The sequence below is a fragment of the Musa acuminata genome, chromosome BXJ1-4, assembly GCF_036884655.1.
Source record: "Musa acuminata AAA Group cultivar baxijiao chromosome BXJ1-4, Cavendish_Baxijiao_AAA, whole genome shotgun sequence".
Lineage (NCBI taxonomy): Eukaryota > Viridiplantae > Streptophyta > Magnoliopsida > Zingiberales > Musaceae > Musa > Musa acuminata.
This window is the reverse complement of record NC_088330.1, coordinates 4222094-4247661: the sequence shown is the minus strand read 5'-3', so window position 1 is coordinate 4247661 and position 25568 is coordinate 4222094. Positions and strand designations below refer to the sequence as shown.

Here is a 25568-nt window from a genome sequence, read left to right as displayed (position 1 = left end):
TTTAATATCTGAAATCAAATAACAATAAATCTAAATTTACAATATGTATGTTTGTTAAGAAAATATTTATCTGATTTATAAGTAGGATCCAAAAGCTATAATGATGTCAATTTATAAGATGAATTAAACTCAACGTTTTCTCTCTTTCTATCCTTCAGGAGGGAGAAAGGAAAGATATATAATTTCTTAATTATATCTATTATTCTCGTTTTCTCTTATCTGTATATTGGTGTATTCGTATTATTCGCATTAAGTCCTTTGAATATTTTTTTCATTTTATAGGCGACCGTAGAAATCCTACGTGTCATCTTTCATCTCCTAAGAAATTATATCATAATTGAATTTTTTCTTTTATTGATCGATAACCATAATCAAAATTTATTTTTATCTATAATATATTTTATCTAATTATATAGAACTGCATAATCTAATATAAGGCTTTCTACTTTGCTGGGTCAGAAAAAAAAAATAAAGGAAAAGAATCGCTAATGCAAGTGTTCCTTATTCCCATGTGCCATAGTATGGGCCACTTGAGCAACCGAGTTGGGATGTACAAAATGGGAACTCGATTACAAGATATCATGTCGGAATCAAATTTTATGGGCACAACGGACCACCCAATAATGGAACGGCTAATGCCGCCAAGTGATGGATGACATTTTATGGGCAATCTATCTATCTATCTTTTGAAGCCACAAAGAAGCTCAAGCTGGGCGAGCTTGGAAGCTACCAATTATTACAGGTCCATCTTCTACATGCTACGACGCCTTGGGAGTCACTACTAGCTCGAGGACCAGCTCACCAATTAATCTCATTGGATACGAAGATGAAGTGTCAATCGATAAATTCTATAAATATATGCTAATTTAAGTTATTTTCATCAGACATGTTCCCAATTTTCTTGATTTTGATGAACTCGAATCATATGTCTTACTTGAAAAGCGGCTTAGATCGAATCAAACTCGATGTATCGTGCCAAAGAAAAGACATTTTTTATTTTTACGAAATCATGCTCTTTAATTTTTATAATCTCATAAATACCTTTATTTATAATCTCGAAATTAATTTATTTATTATTTTTTTTATAAAATATAAATAATAGAAGAAGAAAGAAAGAAAAATAGACGAGAACGATAAACAAGGAAAAGAAGGGCATAAAAGGGGAGGTGATAATAATCGAAATGCCAATAAAAAAAATATTTATGGGATTAAAAAAGAAAAAATATTATTTGAAAAATACTATCTTACCTTATATCTTTTGCATCCATATATATATGAGATGGTACATAAATAATTCAAAATATATAATCGCATATTTTCGAGTGATAGGAAAGCTTCGGAGAATAATAACATGTCGGTGGTGCGAACCGTGTTATTTCCATCAGTGCCGTGTCAGTGATGCGACACTCGAACAGCGATGAGATCATTCTACGTGACGCCATGTGATGCATACATAGCATTCATTCATGTGGGGATGTACATAAAGATACCTATGTCCGCTATGCTGCCGTGACGGAGACGTGATATGGATGTACCATAACCGTGTCTCTTATGCGTCGTTGACATGAGCCACAGTGGAGCGAGTCGTGCTTGTTAGTTACCACGGGGCTTCACCTACGTGTGTCAGGCGTGCCATCTCGTACAGAGATGATAAGGCATCGTTGCAGTGGAAACGAGGATTCCTTGGCTGGCCGCCATCGTACGTGAGCATTAATTCTTGGGAACCCTCCTCTTGTCGCCTCTCTCTCTCTCTCTTCTCTTTCAGCTCATCTTCTATAATAGATCCCCCACTACACTTGATTTATTCCTCCACCGTCAGTCTTATCTCCCTCCATGCTTCCATTGACCAGCGGTTGAAGAAGACGTTCCGCCGAGGAGGAAGAGAAGCAGAGGAGTGGAAATCAGGCGGCTGTGTGATGAAGATACTGTGTGATGTTTGCGGCAAAAAGGAGGCTCTGGTGTTCTGCTGCGCCGACGAGGCCGCCCTCTGTGACGCCTGCGACCGCCGGGTGCACTGCGCCAACAAGCTTTCCGGCAAGCACCGCCGCTTCTCCCTCGACTACCCTTCCGTCCACTCCAACCCCCTCTGCGACGTCTGTCAGGTACTCTCAGCGAGCACCGGAAGAAGCTATTCGAGTGGGTTTGAATCTTTACGGACAAAAGGATTTGGGTTTTGGGTTGTGTGGTTTGCAGGAGAAGAGAGCGATTTTGTTTTGCCAAGAGGACCGAGCGATCCTCTGTAGAGAGTGCGACGCCGCCATACATAGCACCAACCACCTCACCATGAAGCACAGCAGGTTCCTTCTCACTGGCGTCCGCTTCTCCGCCGCGCCTCTCTCGGCTCCCGACACAGAGGCGGCCGCGGCAGCCAACAGCAGGGACGGTGCGATCTGGAAGAGCAAGAAAGGCAAGGCCATGGTGGCGGACCCCACCGCCGCCGTGGTCCCCGGCAACCCTATCAAAACTGCTGCTTTTCCGTCAGCTAGCGCGTCTTTTAGCGCCACCAGCAGCGGCAATGCCAGTAGCATCTCGGAGTACCTCACCAAGACGTGCCCAGGCTGGCACGTCGAGGACCTTCTGGTTGAAGACACGGCCGCCGCCCCCGCCATGGATGGTTTCTTCGAGGTCTGCAACTACATGTTCAAAGATCCAATCTTTCTCAGATCTAATTACCACTTACCACAGTAATCTAACTTTTGTTACCGTATCGTCCAGGTGAACATGTCGCTTCCATGTTTGGATCTGCATGGCGGAGGGCTGGAAGACATCTGCGCTGCCCACGCGCCGCAGTTCCTTCCGCACTGTCCTCCGGCCGCTCATTACCAGCACTGGCTGGTGGACAAGGAGGTAGCAAGCAGCTTCCCACACAGAGATAAGTCCGGGAAGGAGCGGTGGAGTGACGACGCGTTCATGGTGCCTCAGATCTCCTCTGTTCCAACTCCCAACAAGAAACCAAGGAACTCTGTTTGGTACTACTGATTCCTGTTCATAGGCACCCTCTCCTTTCTTCCTCTCCTCTTTTGCCTTCAACATTTGGTTTTATTCCAAGAGATTGTTTGGTGTGCTGCTAATGGTAATGTTGTACTGTCAATATGATGCTTGTCATTTTTTGTTGCTTAATCTCTCTCTGAGCACAAAAAAAGACGAGTTCTTTAGCTTTAACTCTCAGTTGTTTTCCCTTTGTGCTTTTATCTGGTGTTTCCATTGTCCATACATATATAACAAGGAAGACGATCAATAATTAGAAGGAGATCCTAAGTGAAGATTTGTTGTTCGGATGAACTCTTAGTAGATTTATAGTATTTATTGACGACATCTCAACAGTTCACAATCGCAGAATGTAATGGGTTTACACAACAGAGGAAGTTCACGTTAAATCGGACATGCATGGAGAAGTAATGAGGACGGCACGTACGTGTTGTTCTTCTTCTCAGAGATCATTGCGAATGAACCGCCGGATTTCCGCGAATAGGGACTCTGCCCTGATCGGATCCAAGAGCTCGACGCTGTGGAACCCTCCTTCGTCCACCCGAGCCACCACGCTCGCTCCTTCCCTCTGCAGCATCCTTACAAACTCCCGCTGTCGATCCACCAGCGGATCCCCTTCGCAGCCCTTCACCAAGCACCTCGGCAGATGCCTCAGCTCCGGTGGAACTACCACCACGGGGTTGCAGAACTCGTGGTCTCTTTCGGCGCCTTTCGGCAGCGCCAGGCGCCACAGCGTGTCGTTGGCCTGGAGCGGGAGAATGGGGTCGTCCTCCGATCTGATCTCCGATGGGGTCCTCTCCACCCCGCCGAAGTAAGGCTGGTTGAGGATTAACCCCAGCAGCCTCAGGGGCAGCAGCTCCAGGGCCGTAGCGAGAAGTCCGGCGTGGTACGCCATGTTCGCCCCGGAGCTGCTGCCCATGAGAAAGCAGCGGGAGAAATCCCCATGGTGTACCAGCCACGGCTCTCCCGCTGCCGGATCTCGAGCTTGAGATTGGATCCACAGCACCGTCTCCACGGCGTCCTCGTACGCCGCAGGGAGGCGGTGCTCCGGGGCGAGGCGGTACTCAAGCGACACGACTAAAGCCGAAATCGCACCGGTCATGGCCTCACATAAGCCGTGGTAGAAGGTGGAAGCGGCGCTGAAGACGACGAAGCCGCCGCCATGGAAGTAGATGACTATGGGGAGCTTCGTGGTATGATGGACGACGCTGGGGCGGTAAATCCGGAGCCATGTGTCGTGTGTGGGATTTAGAGGGACGTCCTTGGAGAGGACGGCGGCGTCCGGCCTGTCGTCTGAGGGCGCAGAGATCGGGACGAAGGGACGGGAGACGGATCCGTCAGGGTGTTCGACGATTTGGAGGAGAAGGCTAGTGCTCTTTGACGATGCGTTCTCCTCACTGCTCAAGTCCGCCATTCTCTCTCTCTCTCTCTCTCTCTCTCTCTCTCTCTCCCTCTTCCTCTTCTCTTCCTTCATAAAAGCTCCATGAAAGTACTCACCTTTCTCTCTCTCTCCCCCTCTTCCTCTTCTCTTCCTTCATAAAAGCTCCATGAAAGTACTCACATATCTCTCTCTCTCTTCTCTTCCTTCATAAAAGCTCCATGAAAGTACTCACCTTGTGTATTGAATACGTTTGTGAAGATGGCATCAGACCAACAAAAAGTATACCTCGAAAGCAAAGCTCGAACAAACACTCGAAGACGACCTCATCATCTGTGTCATGTGATACCGACTGCTAACCGGCGTGAATTATATATGTACTTCTTTAATGGTTCCAAATCAACATCTGCAACGAAGGATGAGGAGGCTGTCGCCATTGCGTATGTGCATTTGGCAACCACTCGACGACGCAGTACTGTTCATTTTCGGTGGTGTAATTGTGATCGCCTTCGCTCAGCGTAAATATGGGCGTTTCGTATAGTTGGTTGTTGGAAGGTATTTACTTTCTCGCCCTTTTTGTTTTTGTTTTTCGAAACTATCCTTTGTTTTCGTTTTTCGGTATTTTCCTTTGTTTCGAATAATATAAAAAAAATACCTTTTATCAGTTTCAATGGAACTAAAAATTGATTTCTTATACTATCATAATAAAAATAATTTAAATCATACTTAAATTATATAAATGGTCTCATAATCTCAAATAAACCAACTTCAAACCTAAACATTTGACATTGTGATAACCTACAAATAATAACAATCAAAGAGACACAACATAATGTCAATTATTTATAATATTTTCAATAACTTATCAAAAACACTATAATGCTATTGATTATAGTAACTATCTACGATTAATATGATGTTTTCAAAACTTACAAAAAAAATATCTCGTTACGGTTGATATGAATAATTTTTTATATTATTGGAAATAAGGGACATCATTTGGAAAATAAAAATAAAATTAGGATCATTTTTTTAGGGGTAAAAATAAAGAGAGGAGGTTTTGGCAATTACTATTATATAAATTTATGTTAGATGTTTGTCAACACACAAATTGGATACGTCATCAGGCACAATCTTGTCTAATTAATTAATGTCCATTTGATCTATTAATTGATGATAATGTTTCCCCTTTTGAAAACTAAGTCAATGCACTCAAAAGTATTATATATATATATATATATATATATATATATATATATATATATTATTCAGAATTGGTCATATAAATACACATTCCTTGCTGATGTGGACACAGTTGATGGATCAGCACGCCCGACTGCTTTGATTATTCTGTAAGATTTTGGATTTTAGAATTCAGAATTTATTTGATCGAAAAAGTTTAGAAAGTTGGGAATACTATAATAAAATCGATGGAAAAAGAAATGGTGATCAATCCATTTAGTGGAAGCGAGAACTTTTGTGTTTTGTTTTTTCACGAAGTGAGATGCAAAATATAAGCATCTTTTATTTGGAACATTTTCAACTGAAATGAAACAAAGGATATATGTAATCATTTTTATCTTTAAAATTATAAAATTAACATAGTAAAAAAAAATTTGTAAAAAAAAAAGTAATAAAATAATAAGAGCAATTTATCTAAAAAAACGCTTTCGATAATAGGGTTTTTGCATGTGGTGCTTCCATATTTAGTTTTTATTAGGGGTACTCGTTTTTTCGTACGATGACTAAAGTACTCTTTATAAAATAAATAAAAAGATAATCGATGTCTGTTAACCCTAGTTGACTCCAGGTTATTTGGGTGAAACATATTTATTTGACATGAACCAAGTTAGATTAGTTCGATAAAAGTCTTAACTATTTATTTTTTAATATAAAATTATTCTTAGTTCATCATAAATAAGAAATATTATGCTAAATATCTCATAATAATAATTTGTTAGTAGTTCTAGAGAAGTTTAAAAACTTAAAAGTTATGCTTTATTACATATTCAATCCAAAAATATCATTTTCAAAACTTAATCACCCTAAACTCATGAAAAATAAAAATAATAATGTTATATATCTTAAAACTAAATGTTAATAGATTTAAGAAAATTTGGATTGATTTGATGAAAATTAACTCAAATTTCACTTGAGTTACACTTGATCACAGATTCAATATAAAAATATCTTATTTTTAAAATTTAATTACTCTAAATTAATGTAAAAATAGAAAAAAAATAAATATATTAGCATATCATAGTTTTGGAGAAGTTTAGATAGGTTTAGTTAAGAGTTCAAAAAGTTACATTTGATCATAAATTTAATAAAAAAATATTTTATTTCAAAAATTACCATAAATTCATAAAAATAGAAAAAAGTGATAATAAACATATTAGCATATAGTAGTTTTAGAGATGTTTAGATATATTTAGTAAAATTTTTAAAAAATATACATAGATTACACTTGATCATAAATTCAACACAATAATATCAAATTTCAAAAATTAACAATTCTAAATTTATATAAATTTAGAAAAATACATAAATATATTAGAATCTCACTTTAGTAGTTTGAGAGAAGTTTAGATAGATTTGATGAAAATTTAAAGAATTACACTAGATCATAAATTTAGTCAAAAAGTATCATATTAAAAAAAACACTCTACATTCATATAAAAATAAAAAAATTGATGCCAAACATATTATCATAATCTCATGTTAGTAGTTTAGAGAAGTTTGAATCGATTTGATAAAAATACAACGGGTTACATTTGATCATTGATTCAACTCCAAAAATTTTCTCTAAAAATTTATTCACCCTAAAATCACAAGAAATTAAAAAATAATATTAAATATTTAAAAATTATATATAGCAATTTTAGGAAAAAAAAATAATTAATTAAATTGATGAAAAAATTTTGATTACACTCGAGTTATACTCGTTAATAGATTTAATAAAATTCAATCCGATTCGAAACAATCAATATAAATTATTCTGACCAAATCGATTTGACATATATGAAAAATATAAGAGTGTTCTAGCAAAACTCCATAGGGTTTTTTTTTATTAAGTAAAGTGACCCAAATATCAAATGGGTTGGGAAAAATGAGATGCCACAGCCAATCACATGCTCGTTTCTTATGCCGAAGAGACGTCCCTCAGGCAGACGGCGACGCCCCTGGATGTTCCCCTACGCACGCTGCAAGTAATCCTGCTCCACCACGTGCCGCTCCTCGTCTCCTCGGGCTCCACCTTTGACGGCCCACTAACATCCGCGGGATACGGATGCTAAAACTTGCTCCGCGATCGCAGCCGAACCTTCATCGCACGGTCCCCGTGTAATGATGATCCGCCACGCGTCTTCCCCGAAATATCTTTCACTGTTGACACGTTTCGTTTCGTGGTCGACCGATTCCGGGCCGAATCGGATGCACGGAAGAAGAATCCGAACGGGTGGCCCTTCTCGAAACACGTAATCCGGGCCCCGCGAGGCTCGGGTAGCGGCAACCGAGGGAATACGTTGACGTGGCTGGCCCGCCAGTAAGATGGGGGGAAACGGAAGATATTTTCTCGGGTGGCAGATTTGGTTGTGGCGGAGGAGCGGATTGCTGCGGCGTCGCTTACCGCACGCACTAGAGAATGAGATGAGTGGTAAATAGGTCCTTTGGTTCCTCTTTTCCTTCTGGTCCTTCGTTGAAGAAGAGGGAGGTTTGGGTTGGTGGTGGAAAATGGGGGCGAGAGAGGAGAGGGAAGGGAGAAGGGAAGAAGAGGAGGGGGCTGAAAGATTCTTGCCGAAGATGCCGGTGAGAGTGCTGCTCGTGGAAGGGGACGATTCCACCAGGCGGATCATCGCGGCCCTCCTTAGGAAATGTGGCTACAGAGGTTCGTTTCCTCTTTCATATGTAATTGGGATCCCTTTTTTCGCTTCTTCCACTGATCCTTTGATGCTTTGACGTGATCCCCATCATTAGTATGTCTGTTCTTACCAATTTAAGTGAAAAGATGGGGGAGTTTATGTTTATTTATTTATTCTTGTGGTTGAGTCCAAAGTGTTTATTTTTCTCTCAATTGGCCTTTGGAATTTGGAAGTATATTAGGTTCAATTTTTTGCAATACGTTATGGTCTTAGAAACTTCATTTGGAATGATACTTTTCTGAAATGGGTGGAATTGAGAAACCATTTGCTGACGGAAATGTTTCATTTACTTTTGCGGTGGTTCACTGGTGACGATAATTATATATGCTCAATTTTTTGTTCTTTTTTCAAGCTTAAGTAAAATTGAATTCCTTATAGAGTTGATTTGTTGAACTCAACTGCAGAATTTCCACTTATGTGGTTGTTTTGACATTGATCAGATGCAATAAAGACTTCTTAGAGGGGGAAAAGTTGATGTTTGTTCCGATGGACTCTCTGGGGAATTTTACATATCGAGACTCTGTTTGGATATGATTACTTGATGAATTGATTGGTGACCATGATAAATTTGTAGACTCTTGCTTTGCATTAATCCTTGAATTTTGTATTGCAGTTAGAGAGGGTTATTAAAGTAAGTTCGATGAAACCAAAAGTTTCATTGAAGAGGCACTGATATTTGGAAAAAAAAAGAAAAGAAATGAATAGTTTGAAGTAGAAAGCTGAGTCATATTGGTTCATTTTATCTTCGGTTGCTAGATATCATGTGCTTAGTATATGCGAAAAAATGAGATTAGGTTTTCTAGAGTAATTAGGACCATGCCAATATAGGAGTTCTATCGGATGTGTCACATTAAAGCATATAAATGCCTTGCAAATGTTTATTTTACAGATCCTTACATGACGTGGGTTCTTGGTTCTGCAGTGTACATATATTTCAGCTGTATGCTTAATCTTTCAGATTAACTAACTAATGTTTACTGCTTGCTTTAGTATTTTTTGATGCAATAAGCCAGTAATCATATTTTTAAGGTTCTTCATTTTGTAGTTCCATTGGTAAAGTGTATTATGCTTTTCATTTTCAAGGTATATTAACATTTGAACGATTCACATTTTCTTAGAATTTCTTTGTTTGGAATTCACCAGTTGCTGCAACGTCAGATGGCTTAAAGGCATGGAACACGTTGAAGCAAAAACCCCAGACTATAGACCTTGTTTTGTCTGAAGTTGACTTGCCATCAATCTCTGGGTTTGGCCTTCTCACCATGATGATGGATCACAACACCTTCAAGAACATTCCTGTCATAAGTATGATGCAATTGATTTTTGACTTCCTACTTCTATTGTTCTTCAGAAGTTTTTCTTAGCAGTAATTTTTTTTGTCACAAATAAACACTTTCCTTTGATTCATCCAGTGATGTCTTCACATGATTCTACCAGCATGGTTTTCAAATGCATGTTGAAAGGTGCAGCTGACTTTCTTACCAAACCACTTCGCAAGAATGAGCTGAGGAATTTATGGCAGCATGTCTGGAGAAGGCAAATTGTAAGATTCATTTGCATCCTTAGTTATCATTATCTCCTCTGAATTAACGTGTGGCTTTAGTTTCATATTGGTCCTTATTTGAGCATATATTGATCTTTGCATAATTGCATTGTCTAAAAGGCAAGTGAACAGGATGACATTCATAAGATTCAAGTCAATTGTGATGCAAAGCATAAACTGACAGCTCAGTCTGGTAAAGAAGAACATTCTACCGAGAATTTAGGTATAATACAGGCAAATAAGGAGTGCAAGGAGCAAATGAGTGATGCTCAAGTAAGAAATCTTCATACTTTCTTAACTTTTAATGTCTAGCATATATGATAAGATTTGCATTTGTTCTGGTGAGAACTTAAGCAGTCAGCAGCATCTATATAACTATACTTTTTGGAAAGATTCTTTTGTTATTATGAAATTATTAATCGATTTTTTTTTCTACTTATTGCTTAATTATCAAAAATTAGATTTGAGATTTTGCAAATAATTTTTTTTAACCTTGTATTTGTTTTGGTAGCTCAATGACTATTCAAGTTCAAAAGGAGATATTTTTTTATGAAAATCTCAGTTGCCATTTTGTTTCTTCGGATTTTGTTCTGTTTGTAAAGACTAGATTGCTCATATATTTTATAGAATAGTTTCCACTGATAAAATACATGCCATCATCTTAATGTATTTTTGCATGCTTCTGACAATGTTTTGACTGTTGATTCGAAAACTGGAGTTTTACATTCACACTGCACAATTTGCCACCTCTTATGCAGAGCTCTTGTACAAGCTCAGATGTGGAAGCTGAGAGTACTCAAATGGAGCTTAATCAACAAAAGCTACATGCACCAACAACTCTGGATGATGGAAAGAATATTCAATTTGATAATGCATCATTTGGTAAGAAAATGCGGCTAATGGTGTTATTTTTCCATGTTTATAGTTTCAAATTTCTTTTATGATATCTGGTGCTTTATGAACTGAGATAAACTGATCCTGTTAGAACATGTTTATGCACAGCATCCAATGAAAATATAGATGATACACAAAACGAATGCCTGGACCCCAACAGTATCACCAATGCAACAAATGGCTGGCAATGTCACCGTGACATAACATCTAGGGATCTTGTTGATTTGATCCAGGTGATTGATAATCAACCACAGGGTGTATTTCAATCTGGAGACAGTACTACTGTTCAAAGTGGTTTTTCTGATATAGCAGTTCATGATGTTGGCGTTATGTGCAAGTCTAATCCCAAACCTCATTTGGAGCTCTGTTTGAAAAGATTTGAAGGAATATTCCCTGAGAAACTAGATTGTGATGGATACAATACATGGAACCATTCAAGTTCATCGGCCTTCTCACTGTGAGTGTTTAATAATGCTTATTTCACAACTTAATAATTTTTTGATGTTTGAATTAATGAATCATAACATTAACCAGAAAATTCCTGTGGTCTAATATGAAAATACTCTCTTGTTCTGATCAGCTTTCTTTTACTTGTTCAGTTTTTTTTTTCAATATCACTGGCATCAAGATTAGGTTTATGCATTGAGAGTTAATATCATATTCAAGTTGCTCTTTTATCACCCTAGGTGCTATGTCTCTAATTGTGCAAACAACCTCTTTACATTACAGGGGTATGGCTGAATAGATTTGATCCTCCCAGATCCCAGCCATGGAGGATTCATCATTCATAATGGCACCCTTTTAAGGATTAGGCTTTACTTTGAAGCAACAGGCACATGTTTACTTTCAAATAGTGCATTTGTAGGTTATACGAAGTGAAAGTTGTCATTCTTCCCCTGGTAATAAAACTTTTGAAGAATTATGTAGTTTATCTTACCAGGTTTGGTCAAGCTTACATGATTTTTGCATATAAGAAGCTTCATGATGTTAAAAAATTTGACATAGCATCTGATTGGTTGTATATGTTTGGTAGGACTTAGGAGATACTGTTGGGCTTATTAGCGGAACTCTTAAAGATCTGAAGATGAAAATTAAGTCAAACTTCCAGCATGCACCTCTTTCTTTTACATGAAAAAGAAGTTGAAGTAATTTAATCCCCAGGGATATGTTTAATGAAAGTTTTCAAGAGGGGCTTCAAAGAGCTTCATCCAAGTTACAAGATCTGGAGAATAGTAGTACAATACTTGAAGGCACAAGGGTTTCTAGAGTTTGTGCCAATAGAACAATAGTGTCCTGGTATGCATATGACTGACTTGAGGGCTATTGTCATCATTTAGTGTAGAAAAACAATTAAAGCTGATGCCATATTACTGCTCAATTTCTATAAAGGAAAGTGGATATTGAAACAAAATATTAGAATGTAGAATTTTTATTATGTGAAAGAAGGATTTTTCTCTCTCATTTGCAGCTGGATTTTATGGTCACTTTCTTTACTGGATATAAACTATATGGAAACAACCTCTTTGCTTTTAGAGCAAGGCTGCAGACATTAATTCTCCTATTTTAGCAAGAACTTTGTTAATCAATTGGCGCTAAATTGAGATTATGGTGTCAGAAATTTCATTGAGAGAGGTTACTTCCTTTATACTAATTCATCATATCCCCTTTTTTCCTCTTTGTGACTGGATCCATTTTTTATTTTTATTTTTATTTTTGTTACTGCAACCTTTCTAAGTAGCATGTCTTGTCCAACAGCCCTTGTTCTTTTCTGTATCAATAAAGAAGGGAATCAGGTGGACCATTCAAGCCTTTAATTTTACATCTTTGCTAATTAATGAACATTTTCTCCTCTGTTCTGTGAAAGTTGTGGAGGATCTTTCTCTACAAAATACTGGGTATCTTTTCTATAATTAAAGAAAGTTGGAATTCTTGTAGACATTTGCCTTCTTTTTCTATAGTTTTGTCAGGGAATCACTAGAACTATAATTCACTGCAGGTACAATAGCAGGACAGTAGTACTACCTCCGTTGTTGATACAAAAGAATTCAGGATCCAGAAGCAGTGGTCAGAATTGCACTGAACCTCTATTAAACTACAAAGATTCTAGTGAAAATATGGAAGAGACCAAATCCCCAGCTGTGGAACCTCCAGTTCAATGCACCCCCCTTCGAGTTATTCCATTGCCTCTTCCAGTTGGAAGCATGCCTCTATGTTCTGGGTATGATACAGCAACACAACACATGATCTATCAGCCATCAGGCCACCATTTTTGGAGTACCAGTTCATCTTCATGGATGGAAGGGATCATACAGATAAACTCATTAAACCAACCGTGCCAAGGGATTCAAAACTGTATGCAAGGTGACCTTCCAGATGAGAATAATTCCAGAAGCTCATCTTATCATTCTGCACAAAATCAAGAAGAACACATGGAACTTGATGAACAGAGGCATGTTTCATCTGTGGCTGGTGAGAGTGTTGGTGGTATTGTCTGTAATGGTGAAGGAAGTCATCTCAACATCAGTGAATGTAGTAGTGTTCCCGATGGAACTACTGGATGCACTTCTACAACAAATACCTTGAGGCCCATGACAGTGAGGCTAACTGATCAGGGGAAATTGACTTGTGAAGAAACGAAGCCAATAAATTGTAGCATGAGCCAAAGAGAAATGGCTTTAAACAAATTTCGACAAAAGAGGAAAGACAGATGCTTCGAGAAAAAGGTACTCAATTATATTTTAGTGTTTTAAAAAATGTCTCGAAGTTACTTATCAAAATAATGAATGAAAACTTGTTAAGAGAAAAAGGAAGACTTGAATATGGTTTAATTTATTTAGAAAAACCCCATGATAGTCTCTGGCGATATGCTATAGTGAGATTTAGAAGAGACAGATGAAGGTTAATATTACTATGATACTCTAGAGATATGTTATAGTGAGATTTATAAGAGGAAGATTTATGTTGATATTGTAAAGGATATGTATGATAGAGTAATCACTTGTGTTAGAACTCATGTTACGACTACACTCCATTAGAACTAATGTTAGGACTACAATGTGTATATATTTTGAGTTTTCTATTAGCATATGAGAACATAAGTTTTTTTGGTTTTTGCCTTCTAAATTTCACTTACATAGATAAATTTTAAATTAAGACTTAGATTGAGTACATTTTATGTAATTTTAGTAAATATCAACAGAATAATTTTTTAGGTTATTGTTAAGTTGGGTGAACAAGAAATTATAACAAATAAAATTAATTATTTAACAAGATGAAAAATTTGATAAGTCAAAGTTGGCTGGTTAAAGTGGAGAGGATCATGGTTAGTTAAAGTCAAACTTTTTATATTAAGAGGAAAACGTTATATTCTTGAGATAAGAATGCTGTGTAGAACATAAGAACAGTAAAAAAATATTTTCATTTATAAACAACTATGTATACATTCAATAGATCAATAGATGATAAAATGAGGGAGGACCTACAGATACTATAGTTCATAGAGGTAAAATAATTAGTTCTAGTGATGCAATGAGAGATAGAAGAGATACAAGAAGCTTTTACTGGAAGTTATCAATCTCCTTATTTAACTAAAAATATTATTTTATTCAAGACTCAATAGCGACAAAAGATCCATATAGTGACTCTGAATAGTCAAAACATTTCGGTCTCTGTTCCTATTGTTGTTATAGAACATATGTGATTTTTAGATGGAGACAAAGCAAATTAGATTGCAGTTTTTTTGTTCATCTTCATTTGTAGACCATTGACTTCAGTCTATTGATTCTGAGTTTGACAGGTTCGCTATCACAGCAGAAAGTTACTTGCAGAGCAGCGGCCTCGAGTGAAAGGGCAATTTGTTCGTCACGCTAAACTCTACCCTCAACCAACAACACTAGCAGCGGGTGGCCTTCTAAGTCAAAATGTTCCTCAGGATCTGACCAATGTTGCTGCACTAACATGATGTTGTTTCCATAACTCCTCTGTGTAAATTAGATGTCACATCTTATGTGCCTTTTCCCTTGTAAAACTCCTTGATATAACATCAAGGAGGTGGAATAGCTATTGACAAATTTCTTCTTGTGTTTTTCTTAATTTGTATACCTTGACATTGTTGGCATGATGTTTTAGTTGTCCTTCTTTCTCATCTGTTCCTTTTAGATCGTCAATTGTATGAGAGTTTATGCCCTTCTCCTATTTGCTCATCACTTCTATCCGTAGAAGAGGAAGCTATGTGTGGTACATGAATGCAGCTCTTGGCTTGCTTATGCTTGTAATGAATGGATTGCACAACCAGCAAAAGTTAATACATCTTACTCCATTGATTTATTCTCTCAGTGATCAGAGATATATCACAAGTTAAAACATCATATCATCTCTTCGAGAGTAATAGAAGAGATTTCAGCATTAGAAGAAATTTAATTTTATTTGTCTGAGTATCAAAACTTTAAAATGAAAAGCATCTGGTTAAGAAGTAGATGAAACAGAGAGGTCATATAGAAACACAATCAAAGTAGATGAAACAGAGAGGAAACCGAAGAACAAAGAAAGAGATCAGAGAACATAAATCACACCATCCTAAAAGAACAATTAGCTCATTCTTTCCCAGTTTGATTTGACTCAATTCAACTCCAACCACCCTGAGGTGAATTTTAGTCAATTAGAAAAGCAGAAAATATAGCTTAAATAGGAAAATGAGACTCTCAACCACCAATAAGATGTAAACCAAATCCATTTAGAAGGCAAAGAAATTATGGTTTTTCCTTTGAGGAGAAAATATATGAAGATATAAATTTTTGGTTTAAACCTACATGATTAGAAAACAGAGTTTGGCAGCAACATTTAATAGAACATCAGATAACAAAAACCATGTCTTTCTGACAATGCAAGAGAACAAGACATGTGTTTGCTGTCAGTGAACATCCTTCTCTTTTCCCTACAAGACATGCCACATTTTGGAACACATCTAAAGTTCACCAAAATGGAAAAAAAGAGAATGTATAGCAAGAATGGAGTAACACAAACAAGCACTACTACAGGATCATGATTTATTCTCAGTTGACAGTATCTTTGATGATATGTTACTGCAAGATAAGGTCAGGAATGACATTCCCTGAGAACAGTGCTGGGATTGGTTGCCACTTTGCCATCCCTCTGTAAGCCAAAAAGAACTTCCTATTGCAAAAGAAAAACATAACAATAAGATCATAGTTTGAATTTCAAAAGAACCACAGGTTTTGAATGGATACCGGCCTTGTAATGCGGTCGAGTTCTTGTACTCGGCCAAGGAGAGGTGAAGTGAAAATAGAGAAGGCGGCACGGGTGTGACAGGGGGATCAAAGAAAGAAAAACCGAAACCACAGTGAATCAAGAGCATCAAATCATGAAAGAGGACAGATAAAAGGAAGAAAAAGGATGCCGGTGTATTAAACAGCATCAGTGTCTAATAAAAACTGTAGGATTTGTGGGAGCAGTTTTACGCTGGTGATGTGTTAGCATCACAACAATACATTTCCTATAGAGATTCTTGGACACATATCATTAACTCACATAACTCTTCACAATTCAATAACAAATACTTTGTAGCATTTATCTTGCAACAAAAAAACATGCATCTTACTTCTTTGTTTGTTTTATCCAATAAGTAAATGCAAGGGCCTGTGGCCAATTCACATCTCTCCTAATTGTACCCACCTACATTGCCAAGATTCTTGGCTTCCAGCAACAAATCATGCATCTAATGCTTCACAGCTAATGCCTCTCACATCTTTAATAATTATCTTGCGCATGAAAATTTCAAGATGGAAAGTAGACCGCAGAATAACAAATTGATAAATGTAATGGAGCTCAACGAGATACCTCTAATTTCGAATACTGCTTCGTAAATGCCTAGAACCAATACAAGCATGCTGAATGATCACGCAAAATGGCTCAAAAGTGATTCTAAGAAGAACTCAAAGGAAGACTAAGATTTTGGTCCTGCCTTGTCATGCACCAATCTTCAATGTTTTGTTTGCTCTTAGGATAAAAGCAAGTCACTTCTGGATTTCCAAGTATTTCGAGAATGCTTGTAGCCTCACCAAGAAGAAAAGCAGCCTCCCTCACTCGCTTTTCCCTCACTTCAACTGAGCTACAAATGCATTCCATGTAAATGACTCTTGGTATATTGGTGAGGCAAGCACAGAATATGTCAGAAATAATGGTCTGTAACCACAGAAATAACTTGTCATCCGTCCCGAATTTGCCGTCATACTCTTGCAAGATAGTACTGCTCACTCTGTACATAGAATTGGATGCAAAGACGTCTGCAGGCCACTCCAGCGGGCTCCTCCTATCTTCAGTACCATCTCTCATTTTTTGCTCAAAGCTGCTAACACATTCTCTGCTAATTTCTCCTAGCTTTTCGATGATCTTCTTACCACTCTTTTCCTCGGAGACTAACTCGTGGAGATCCTTGTCCAGCCACTTATCATACAGGTCTACTCCCAACCACAGGTTATCTCCTGCTTTCCTCATGTTATGCAGCCCTTTCGTGTCCAGATGCTCGTCAACGAGCCTGACGTATCTGAGGCCTTCGTTCACTGCACACCGGAGTGACTTGACCAAATCAGGTTTGATGTAAGGAAGAGCGACCGCAACCGTAGTGAGGGTCACCAAAGGCAGCTCCCAACAATTAGGAGGTTCGTCGGTGACCAAGGAGGGAATGCTCCTACTGTCAAATTCACAAACACCTTGAAATCCTTGGGAGAAAGCAGCGTGGTTGCTGATCAACTGAATCAGATGAGCAGGTTGGTTCTTAGTGCCCTTCCGAATCCATCGTTCCGTGTCCTCACGTTCGCTCCTCATCATCAAGTTCACCAAATGCTCCTCCCCTTCCAGATGCAGCACAAAGTTGCTCAGATGTTCCAAACCTGAAGGAGTCCTGCTCGCACCACTGGCAGTGGACAAGGAACTCGGAATGGACACTAAGCCCCATCTCAGAGACCAACATTTGCAGCAGCGACGGATCCAGCTCGTGGGCAACACGGACGCCAACCGCACCACCTTGCAGATCACCACCACCACAATCTGAGCTCTAGTCAGCAAGACCAGGACGACATTCTTGAGCTCGTGTACCATCTTCCTGCTCCGATGGCTGCCGTCGACCAGGAACGTCGAGGAGGCATCTTGCTTCCACTCAATTAGCCTCTGGATCCAGTACCTTTCCACTCTGACCTCATCCCTACAGCTCCACCTCCGCTGGAAGGGCCCTCGGAAGCTGACGGCGTTAAACCATCTCCAAGCCGGGGCAATAGTGCCCACCACCACGGCGACCACCTGAGAGAAGAACACGACCGTGGTTGACCACTGGTAATCCGACGTCCCACTGCAGAAGCTCATGCCATGGGGGTCCTTGATTACGGACCTCATGGAGGCCTCGACGAGGATGAGGCAAGTGAGGAGGCCAAAGGCCCCCGAGGCGGTGCAGGTGGCGGTGCGGCCGAGCACGTACTGCGGGCTGGAAGTGTGCGCCATCAACCAGTAGCGCTTCACAGACTCTCTGAGCGAGTTGATGTCGAAATTGTTGCCGCCGTCGGGGTCGGAGGCCGAACCGAACTTGTCATCGAACTGCTCCTCGAGCAGCCGCTTCGTGGTCGGCACGGCGAGGGCGGAGGAGCAGAGAATTATCACAAGGGCGAGGGCGAGAACGAGGACGGCGAGATGCTCGGGGACGAAGGTGTAGATGACGCCGGTGGCGATCTGGATGGAGACGTTGGCGGCGACAGTGATGACCAGGATGGCAAGCGCGATGAGATCGACCGCGGCGGAGGCGGCGTCGGGGGCGGAGGCGAGGGAGGGGAGCAGGTTGGCGGTGGCGGTGGCGACGAGGGCAGAGCCACTGAGCTTGGCGAGCTGGTCAGGGAGGGAGGGCATGGGGGAGGAGAGGTCGAGGGGGAGCTTTGTGGCCACGGAGAGGAGGGTGAGGGTGGTGGCGTTGAGGGAGAAGAGGAAAGAGGGGAACCAGAGCTGGCGGCGGCGGAGGGCGGAGATGGCGTCGCTGGCCATGGCCAGGGCGCAAGCGGCGGAGGCCGCGGCCGCGTAGAGTCCGACCCATGGTAGCGGCCCGCTGAAGCCGGACGCGTCCAGGGATTGGGCGCCCCCTTGTGCGCATCCGTGTCGATGCATTTGGAGCAACACGGCTTCTTCTCCGTTCACGTTCTTTGGCTAATCAAAGGTTTATTACATATCCTGCCCTTCCCTCATGGGTCGGTCATGTCGAGTATCTTCCGTGCTTATCTACACGTGGATTAATGAGGTATCTAATTAACAATGAACATAACTAACACAATAATTGGCGTCAGAAATAATTATATTTATCATATGTGAATATAATATAATATAATAAAAACACATCCTCGTGATTCGTTAATTTCATTAACCCTTTTACTAAGGTTACAACCTCCTAACATAATTTATATATTTCCACTACTTTCACCAATTTATGGAATCATCAATTAAGGATAAACATGCAACAACAAAATTGTCAATAAATTAATTAAAAACTACTTATTAATGTAATTCAAGATATATATTATTTTCTTTGAAAAAGAAACCTATTTATTCATTAAATGAATGTGATATTAGTGGACAAATTGAATGGTACTTACTTCTTCACCCTAGAAATGTCTCATACTGATGAGAGAAAATGGTCAAGCTATCTATCATCATATTAACATCTCATGTAAAATAATAATTCATTGGGGAGAGGTCTTAGACTGATGAGAGAAAATGATCAAACTATCGATCATCATATTAACATCTCATGCAAAATAATGTGTAGTTAAACCATCATTTTCAAGATATCTCCTTTAGATTCTTTATAAGAGCTTGAGCTTTCATCGATGGATGTTTTGATGCTAAGGTCTTTCTAAAGACTTACGATGATAGGAAAATGTTCAGTCATCTTATATTTGAAGGTTTTAAGAAAAATTATGCAAGCAACTTGAATTGGCTAAGGACATAAGTAAAAGAAAATATTCTACTCATATTGCATAATATTTTTTTGGACCAACCTCTTATAAAGTCAATCAATTTATTATTATTAAGATCAATTATTGTTCATCAATAACTCTATTTTTATCTTAATTCTAACTTGAACATCAAAGAGATCGAACCATGTATTCCACCAAATTTTGGTCTTTTTGTAAGTCGACTTTTCGATGAATTCTCGAATCCTCTTTTCGATCGTATTTGAACTCTTATGTGTGCAACTCAAGACAAAGATGCCACGGATAATTGAAGTTACATATAAGTGAAAGAAAATAAGAGAAAGGAATCTTGAATTGCTTAACCTTACTTATAACAAGGAGTCAATTCTTGTCATATTGCAATCAAATGTTGAGGTCAACAAGAAAAGTCATGGAGCAAGTTCTTGCTGAGGGATCTCTTAGGTCCCATGGGCCTTGTTGGAAACCCAAGGCTAATAACCAATATATTTGGGTTTCTTTCGGTGTGAGTGACCATTTGAATGAGTCTTCTGTGATTCCCTTGCTCATCGTTCCTCCATCCATTCCCTCACTAAACATAGACACATCCTCCACACCACCCATCTCCTCCTCCTCTCTCTCTCTTACCTCCTACCCTATAAGTACAGCCTTGTACGTATTTCCTCCTCGCCATTCCTCCGAGCTCGGCAACAACTACTCCTCCTGCCTCCACAGCCAGAAGAAACCATGGGCGGCTGTGCGAGTAAACCCAAGACCACCGACGGCCAGGCCCCTGAGGTGCCGCCACCAGTAGTCGTTGCCTCAGCCCCGGCCGACGTTACCTCCACCCCCGCCGAGGCCACCGAGGTACGTATAAGAACAGGCGGTTCTCCTTCACTACTCTTCGTTCCATATATAATCTGTGAGCTGCGTTCAGGCCGTGGTCGAGTCCAACGAGAACGCTGAGGAGAGCACGGAGGAACCATCGAGCGAGGCGAAGCCCGAAGAGGCTACTGCGCCTATTGCAGAAGGAGGCAATCACACGGCCGAGGAGGCGAAGAGCACGGAGGAAGCGGCCACTGGGACTGCATAGAAGCTATACAACTCTTTCTAACGTCTGCATGGCGATGTACTATTCATGTACGTGTCGTCGTGTGGATGCATCAAAGCTTTATGTTCGTCACCTGTCATTTAGTGTGATAAATGTGAAATAAATTGTACGAGGCTATTATTATTTATTTTCTGTCTTATATATCGAGTTCCCATATGGGATTCATGCAGCGTGGTTTGGGCCGCACAATGAAGGCTGCGCTGGGCTGCAGTGACATTAAGTTTTTAACATATAGCATCAGTATTTTCATCTGATCATTAAGTTTTTAACATATAATTCACAGATTTGGAATATACAATTTCAGATAAATCTAATGGAGATAAAAAAAAAAGAGAGTAAAAACATAAGAATAGATAAAGATAATATGAGATGAGATGAGATTTCGAACCCATCAACCTTTCTTAAGGTTAGATTCTATTTAGCATTAATTGATATTCCTGGTTTTAACAGTGTCACTTAGATACTGCATGGATGAGAGAGTGCAAAAAATAGATCAAAGATATTAACTTAATATGTAGGGTTTCAGCAGACACCATCTGAAATAAAGAGATGATGCTCGATGTTAACATGTGTACTTAGAAATTACTTTGAAGTACCTTCTGCTGTACAGGCATGGGTACATAGGCTTGTTTTTAGGAATCTCCAACAGAGGAAACCATAAAGAAGCCCGATTTGTACATGATGCTATTAACATCTGTGTAGAGTTCTGAGTCAGATTCCTTTTTCCATTCCACAACAAATGAATACTCCTGTTCTTGGATTCAATGCGCCTTCTATTTTCTCCTTCTTCCTGATCTATAGGTCTTTTTGACTCTCCAGTACCACAAGTGTAGATGGAAAGGTCAATGATCATAAAGCTCACAGGATATTGCAGGACGCATAATTGGCCCTCCTCAGTTCTTTCAAATGATTTCTTCCCCACTCTCTCTCTCTCTCTCTCTCTCTCTCTCTCTCTCTCTAGTGCTGTTTGATGTGACCTCACAGATGGAATCTGAGCTCTAGCAGTTGGCATATCCAAGGCTGTCGTCTGGAGTAGTCAAAGCATCCATGTGATGAGGCTAGTGACTATGTTCTCCATTATGCTCGAGTGGAGTTAATCCTCAAAGATAGTGCTTTGTCTTGATTTTGCTTCTTGACCATGTCCTGCGGCAGCCAACCTCTCAAAGTACAATGAACTATGCTTTCTCTTCTGGATTCACTGTTCATGTTTCATAGACAGATTGAAAAGCTTGTCTCCACTTAGTCTGCTCTCTCTCTCTCTCTCTCTCTCTCTCTCTCTCTCTCGCTCTTCTGTAAGAGGAGCTTTTGTCATGAAATGAGCCCAAAATTATATGGGCCAAAGCCTTTCAAAGGAGATAGTAACATTACATTTGATGGCGTCGTAGGAACCTGATAGAATCCAATCTGACGGCATGCCATGTAGATCGAACCAAATCCAATCAAACCATGACGATCGTTTACAAACTTAGCTATAGGTGTCAGCGTGTTTTGCTACTTCCTTCAGGATCGGACGCTATGATTGTAAAGTTGACATAGACATGCATACAGACAGTGATGTGTGCTGCTGCTCAGGTTGTGTGTAGAGCTTTAAAGAGGGTTAGAGTGGCCATGCTTTGGACAGCATCGCAGCAGCACAGATGTGGGGCTCATGGTGAGCAGTGGCTTGGAGTTCAATGCAAACAAGGGAAGGTTCTCCAAGATAAGGGAACCTCCGCTTCCCAATCACCACGGGAAACACCTTTTTGCGTATGCTTAATCGGAAAACACCAACCGAGTGCTGCAGGTTGATCTAAACTGGGTTGTCTCTCTACCTTGTGCCCGCTGCTTCTACAGGAGCACATCTTCTTCTCAGGACCAACAAGGTCCCATCGATGCAAGAGTTGAACCGATTTCCGCATCTTTTCTTTCCTCCTCCACCACACGATTGCTTTGTGGAGTACAGTTGTCGCTGATGTCTAACTGGAAATGCAAAGGAGGACAGGAAGCCGGCTGGCTGATAGAACATTTCATACATAGTGATACAAGGACTGGCTTCTGCGTCATCGCCAGTCCAAGGAACGTGCGGAAGCATGTGAAGGATGAAACGAGCTGAAAACACTTGTATTCGAGTGGCTACTATTGTGACTACAAACCCATTTTGTTGTCCTCTCAGTGGACAATGCTCATCTTTTGTGTTATTGCTCCGCTCCACTTGCGTCGAATGTCTTCGACAATATTATTTCAAGCACTGTGGTTTTCCTGGAAGACTCCTCTCAGATGATTGGAGACATAGATGTTAAGTTAGGATTCATACGGGGAGAAAGAAATTAATGGCCCAAGGTTGACTAGATACTTGGTAAAAGTTAGCAAAGACTAGAACAAAGGTTACTGACACACTCCGAAAGTTGAAGTAAAGATTACAATGGTTGCATCATTGGGCAATTATAATTACTCATACAAGGTGGTGGTGTTCTACTAGCGCGCGATGTACGACTTGGGGGGGTGACCCAACTTCTCCATCTCCCACCTCAGTTTGGATGCAACTCTCTCATGCCTGGGTTCATACTCCTGCATGCAAGAGATACCTTTACTACCTGCTGCCAAAAGTTTGCACAAGAGAGAGCATAGAATATATAGAAAGCACACTTCAGATTAAATGTATTTGATGTGTTTTCTGCTTTTGTTTTTACGTTGTTTGAATTGTTTTCTACCGAAAGAGTAAAAGCTGCTTACAATCTCAACCATGAGTTGCTTTAGCAGATACACACGCGATGAATGGGTATACGTACCTCAAGCTTGGACAGTAACTCATGAGCTGTCTGTGCCGAGATAATAATATGGCGAGCATCAGGAGAGATGAACCCCTCGTCCACAGCCTTGTCGATGAACGATAGCAGTGTGTTGTAGTACCCTTCGACGTTCAGAAGACCCACCTGCTCATGTCACAGAACACAACACACACACAGAGATTCATATAACTGTTGTAGAAGGGTACATTTGCATCAATTCTAAAACTGTTGCATCGACATTATTGGTACACCTCTGTGGTAGTAGAAGATACAGTAAGAAAAATCATGAGAGTAAAAAGGACAAGTGTTCAGAAACATATTCATAAAAGAAGTGTTCAGATCGACAGATACCGGCTTGTCATGGATTCCCAGCTGAGCCCAAGTTATCACCTCGAGCAGTTCTTCTAGGGTTCCGTACCCTCCTGCTCTCCCAAGTAGCTAAACAAGTTAATAGTGACGTTCAAAGTAATCATGTTTCAGACCTACTGCATGACTATGATCGCTAATGATGCCAAAGTTATTTCAGTTGATAAGAAAGGGACCGACATTTTTTGTGGCTTAATTGAAGGCTAGTAGGTTGACTCACTACTCTTTCAACTCGGCCAACGTACAAGTCAAACCGCTTAGTTTTCGAGCTTCGTGCTGCTACTTGGCAAGTTTAACACCACACGAAAGTGCATTACGCAGACGGCACAACCAAACAAGCGCACATGTATGTGCTAGCTGAATTTTGAGGGGTGCAGATCACAAGCAAATGATGAGCTGATGGATCTCAAGAAGGGTCCTTGAGCAAAACTCTCTCTCTCTCAATCTCTCTCTCTCTTTCTAAATATATATAGATATCCATAAGAAAATTTTGTGTTCTAGATGGGAGTGGCAGGATATGTCGCGTACCGGGAAGAGCAACAAAGGCATCAGCCTGACGTGCCATCTCGGCTTTCCTCTGGTGCATTCCGGCGACGGGCTGCACTTCCCCTATGGTCTCTCCGGTTATCTAACATTGGCCAAAACCACCCACGTTAAGTCGGATGCCGCTACAGTAAACCATTGTCACTGAACGCGACGCCAACCTCTAATTCAGAGAGGAAACCGAGAAGAGAAGAAGGAAGAAACTGGTTTACCTCTTTGGGCATGAGCGTCCTTGGAATTATCCTGCATCGTAGCACCGAAATCATGAAGATTCTGGGGATCGTTATCAAAACACAAAACATTTTTTGCGTGCGTGTGTGTGCATGTAAGTTTGTGCATGCAGGGCAGCGGCCGAGACAGAGCAGAGACTAAGAGAATGACCCTAAGACATGGCGGCCGCCGTCAAAAACAGCTTGCGAGACGAGACCCATGAGCCCAACGCTCCCTCCGCCGTACACCAAGTCTATGTTCCTCTCCACCTGAAACAAGAAAAAAAGGCTCACAACGAAATCTCTATCAGGCAGCAATGGCAGCAAACCCATGCTGTGGTTCTTAAACGACCAATTCTTTTCCTAGTTGGATAGCTGCGAGCTGATAGCCTTTCTTCTTCCCTGTGCTGCTACCGCAGAACACGCAGACTCTTTTGAACCGTGATGATGGCGACGACGACGACGACGACGACGATGACACCCTTCTCTTAGCGACTGCCGTTGACTTCGCTTGCGTTTGGTCCTCCATCATATGTGGCTCCTTCTCTTCTTCCTAGAAGCCCCTCGCCGTCCAATGACTCGTTGGAGAAGGGTGATCTTCCACTATAAATCCCCGAGTTACCCTCTCTGAATAGTTAATCTTAGGCTGAAGACTTCCTGCAGGAACACTTGCAACGTCGGTTAGTTATTACTATTGTCACTGATACTGTTGCAGATCGTCCTTCCGCACAGTAGGTTTGGCGGTAGTGGTTATTGGCGACCGAAGATGGCAAAGGTGGTCCAATCAGGACCAACAGTGATGCCAGGAAACAAGCAGAGATGGAGGGCAAGTGCTCAGAAGCTGGATCGATAAGGAAGGTGGCCTTGAATTCACGCCTAGTAGCT

At 40.4% G+C, this 25568-nt stretch overlaps 5 protein-coding genes and 1 long non-coding RNA gene across 7 annotated transcripts; 3 read left to right on the top strand and 3 right to left on the bottom strand.

Moving 5' to 3' along the window:
* Positions 1-1674: 1674 nt before the first annotated feature.
* LOC135642483 (B-box zinc finger protein 20-like) lies at positions 1675-3189 on the top strand. The gene is made up of 3 exons (XM_065158677.1): positions 1675-2102; positions 2194-2625; positions 2716-3189. The coding sequence occupies exons 1-3, from the start codon at positions 1917-1919 to the stop codon at positions 2977-2979; spliced, it is 882 nt and encodes a 293-aa protein (XP_065014749.1). The 5' UTR covers positions 1675-1916; the 3' UTR covers positions 2980-3189.
* On the bottom strand, positions 2928-4564 carry LOC135642478 (carboxylesterase 1-like). 2 transcript variants are annotated; one of them, XM_065158665.1, is made up of 2 exons: positions 3416-4564; positions 2928-3064 (listed from the first exon to the last, which is right to left on the bottom strand). In XM_065158665.1, exon 1 carries the CDS (start codon positions 4460-4462, stop codon positions 3431-3433), a length of 1032 nt encoding a protein of 343 aa, XP_065014737.1. In that variant the 5' UTR covers positions 4463-4564; the 3' UTR covers positions 2928-3064; positions 3416-3430. The 2 variants fall into 2 exon arrangements, with proteins under 2 accessions (XP_065014737.1, XP_065014743.1); XM_065158671.1 differs by lacking the exon at positions 2928-3064 and adding an exon at positions 3109-3127.
* A 3487-nt stretch (positions 4565-8051) lies between these two features.
* On the top strand, positions 8052-14867 carry LOC135642473 (two-component response regulator-like PRR95). Its single transcript, XM_065158654.1, has 8 exons — positions 8052-8252; positions 9430-9591; positions 9699-9829; positions 9950-10102; positions 10588-10711; positions 10832-11180; positions 12720-13446; positions 14520-14867. The coding sequence occupies exons 1-8, from the start codon at positions 8099-8101 to the stop codon at positions 14682-14684; spliced, it is 1965 nt and encodes a 654-aa protein (XP_065014726.1). The 5' UTR covers positions 8052-8098; the 3' UTR covers positions 14685-14867.
* A 1796-nt stretch (positions 14868-16663) lies between these two features.
* LOC135672015 (uncharacterized) lies at positions 16664-18886 on the bottom strand. Its single transcript, XM_065180470.1, has one exon. It carries the CDS (start codon positions 18884-18886, stop codon positions 16664-16666), a length of 2223 nt encoding a protein of 740 aa, XP_065036542.1.
* A 1471-nt stretch (positions 18887-20357) lies between these two features.
* On the top strand, positions 20358-20924 carry LOC135672325 (uncharacterized). Its single transcript, XR_010512945.1, has 2 exons — positions 20358-20553; positions 20624-20924. It is a non-coding gene; the product is annotated as an uncharacterized LOC135672325 (long non-coding RNA).
* A 2256-nt stretch (positions 20925-23180) lies between these two features.
* LOC103981559 (cytokinin riboside 5'-monophosphate phosphoribohydrolase LOG1-like) lies at positions 23181-25321 on the bottom strand. The gene is made up of 7 exons (XM_009398310.3): positions 25036-25321; positions 24856-24953; positions 24687-24717; positions 24460-24559; positions 23917-23987; positions 23566-23709; positions 23181-23344 (listed from the first exon to the last, which is right to left on the bottom strand). Exons 1-7 carry the CDS (start codon positions 25213-25215, stop codon positions 23252-23254), a joined length of 717 nt encoding a protein of 238 aa, XP_009396585.2. The 5' UTR covers positions 25216-25321; the 3' UTR covers positions 23181-23251.
* Positions 25322-25568: the final 247 nt, after the last annotated feature.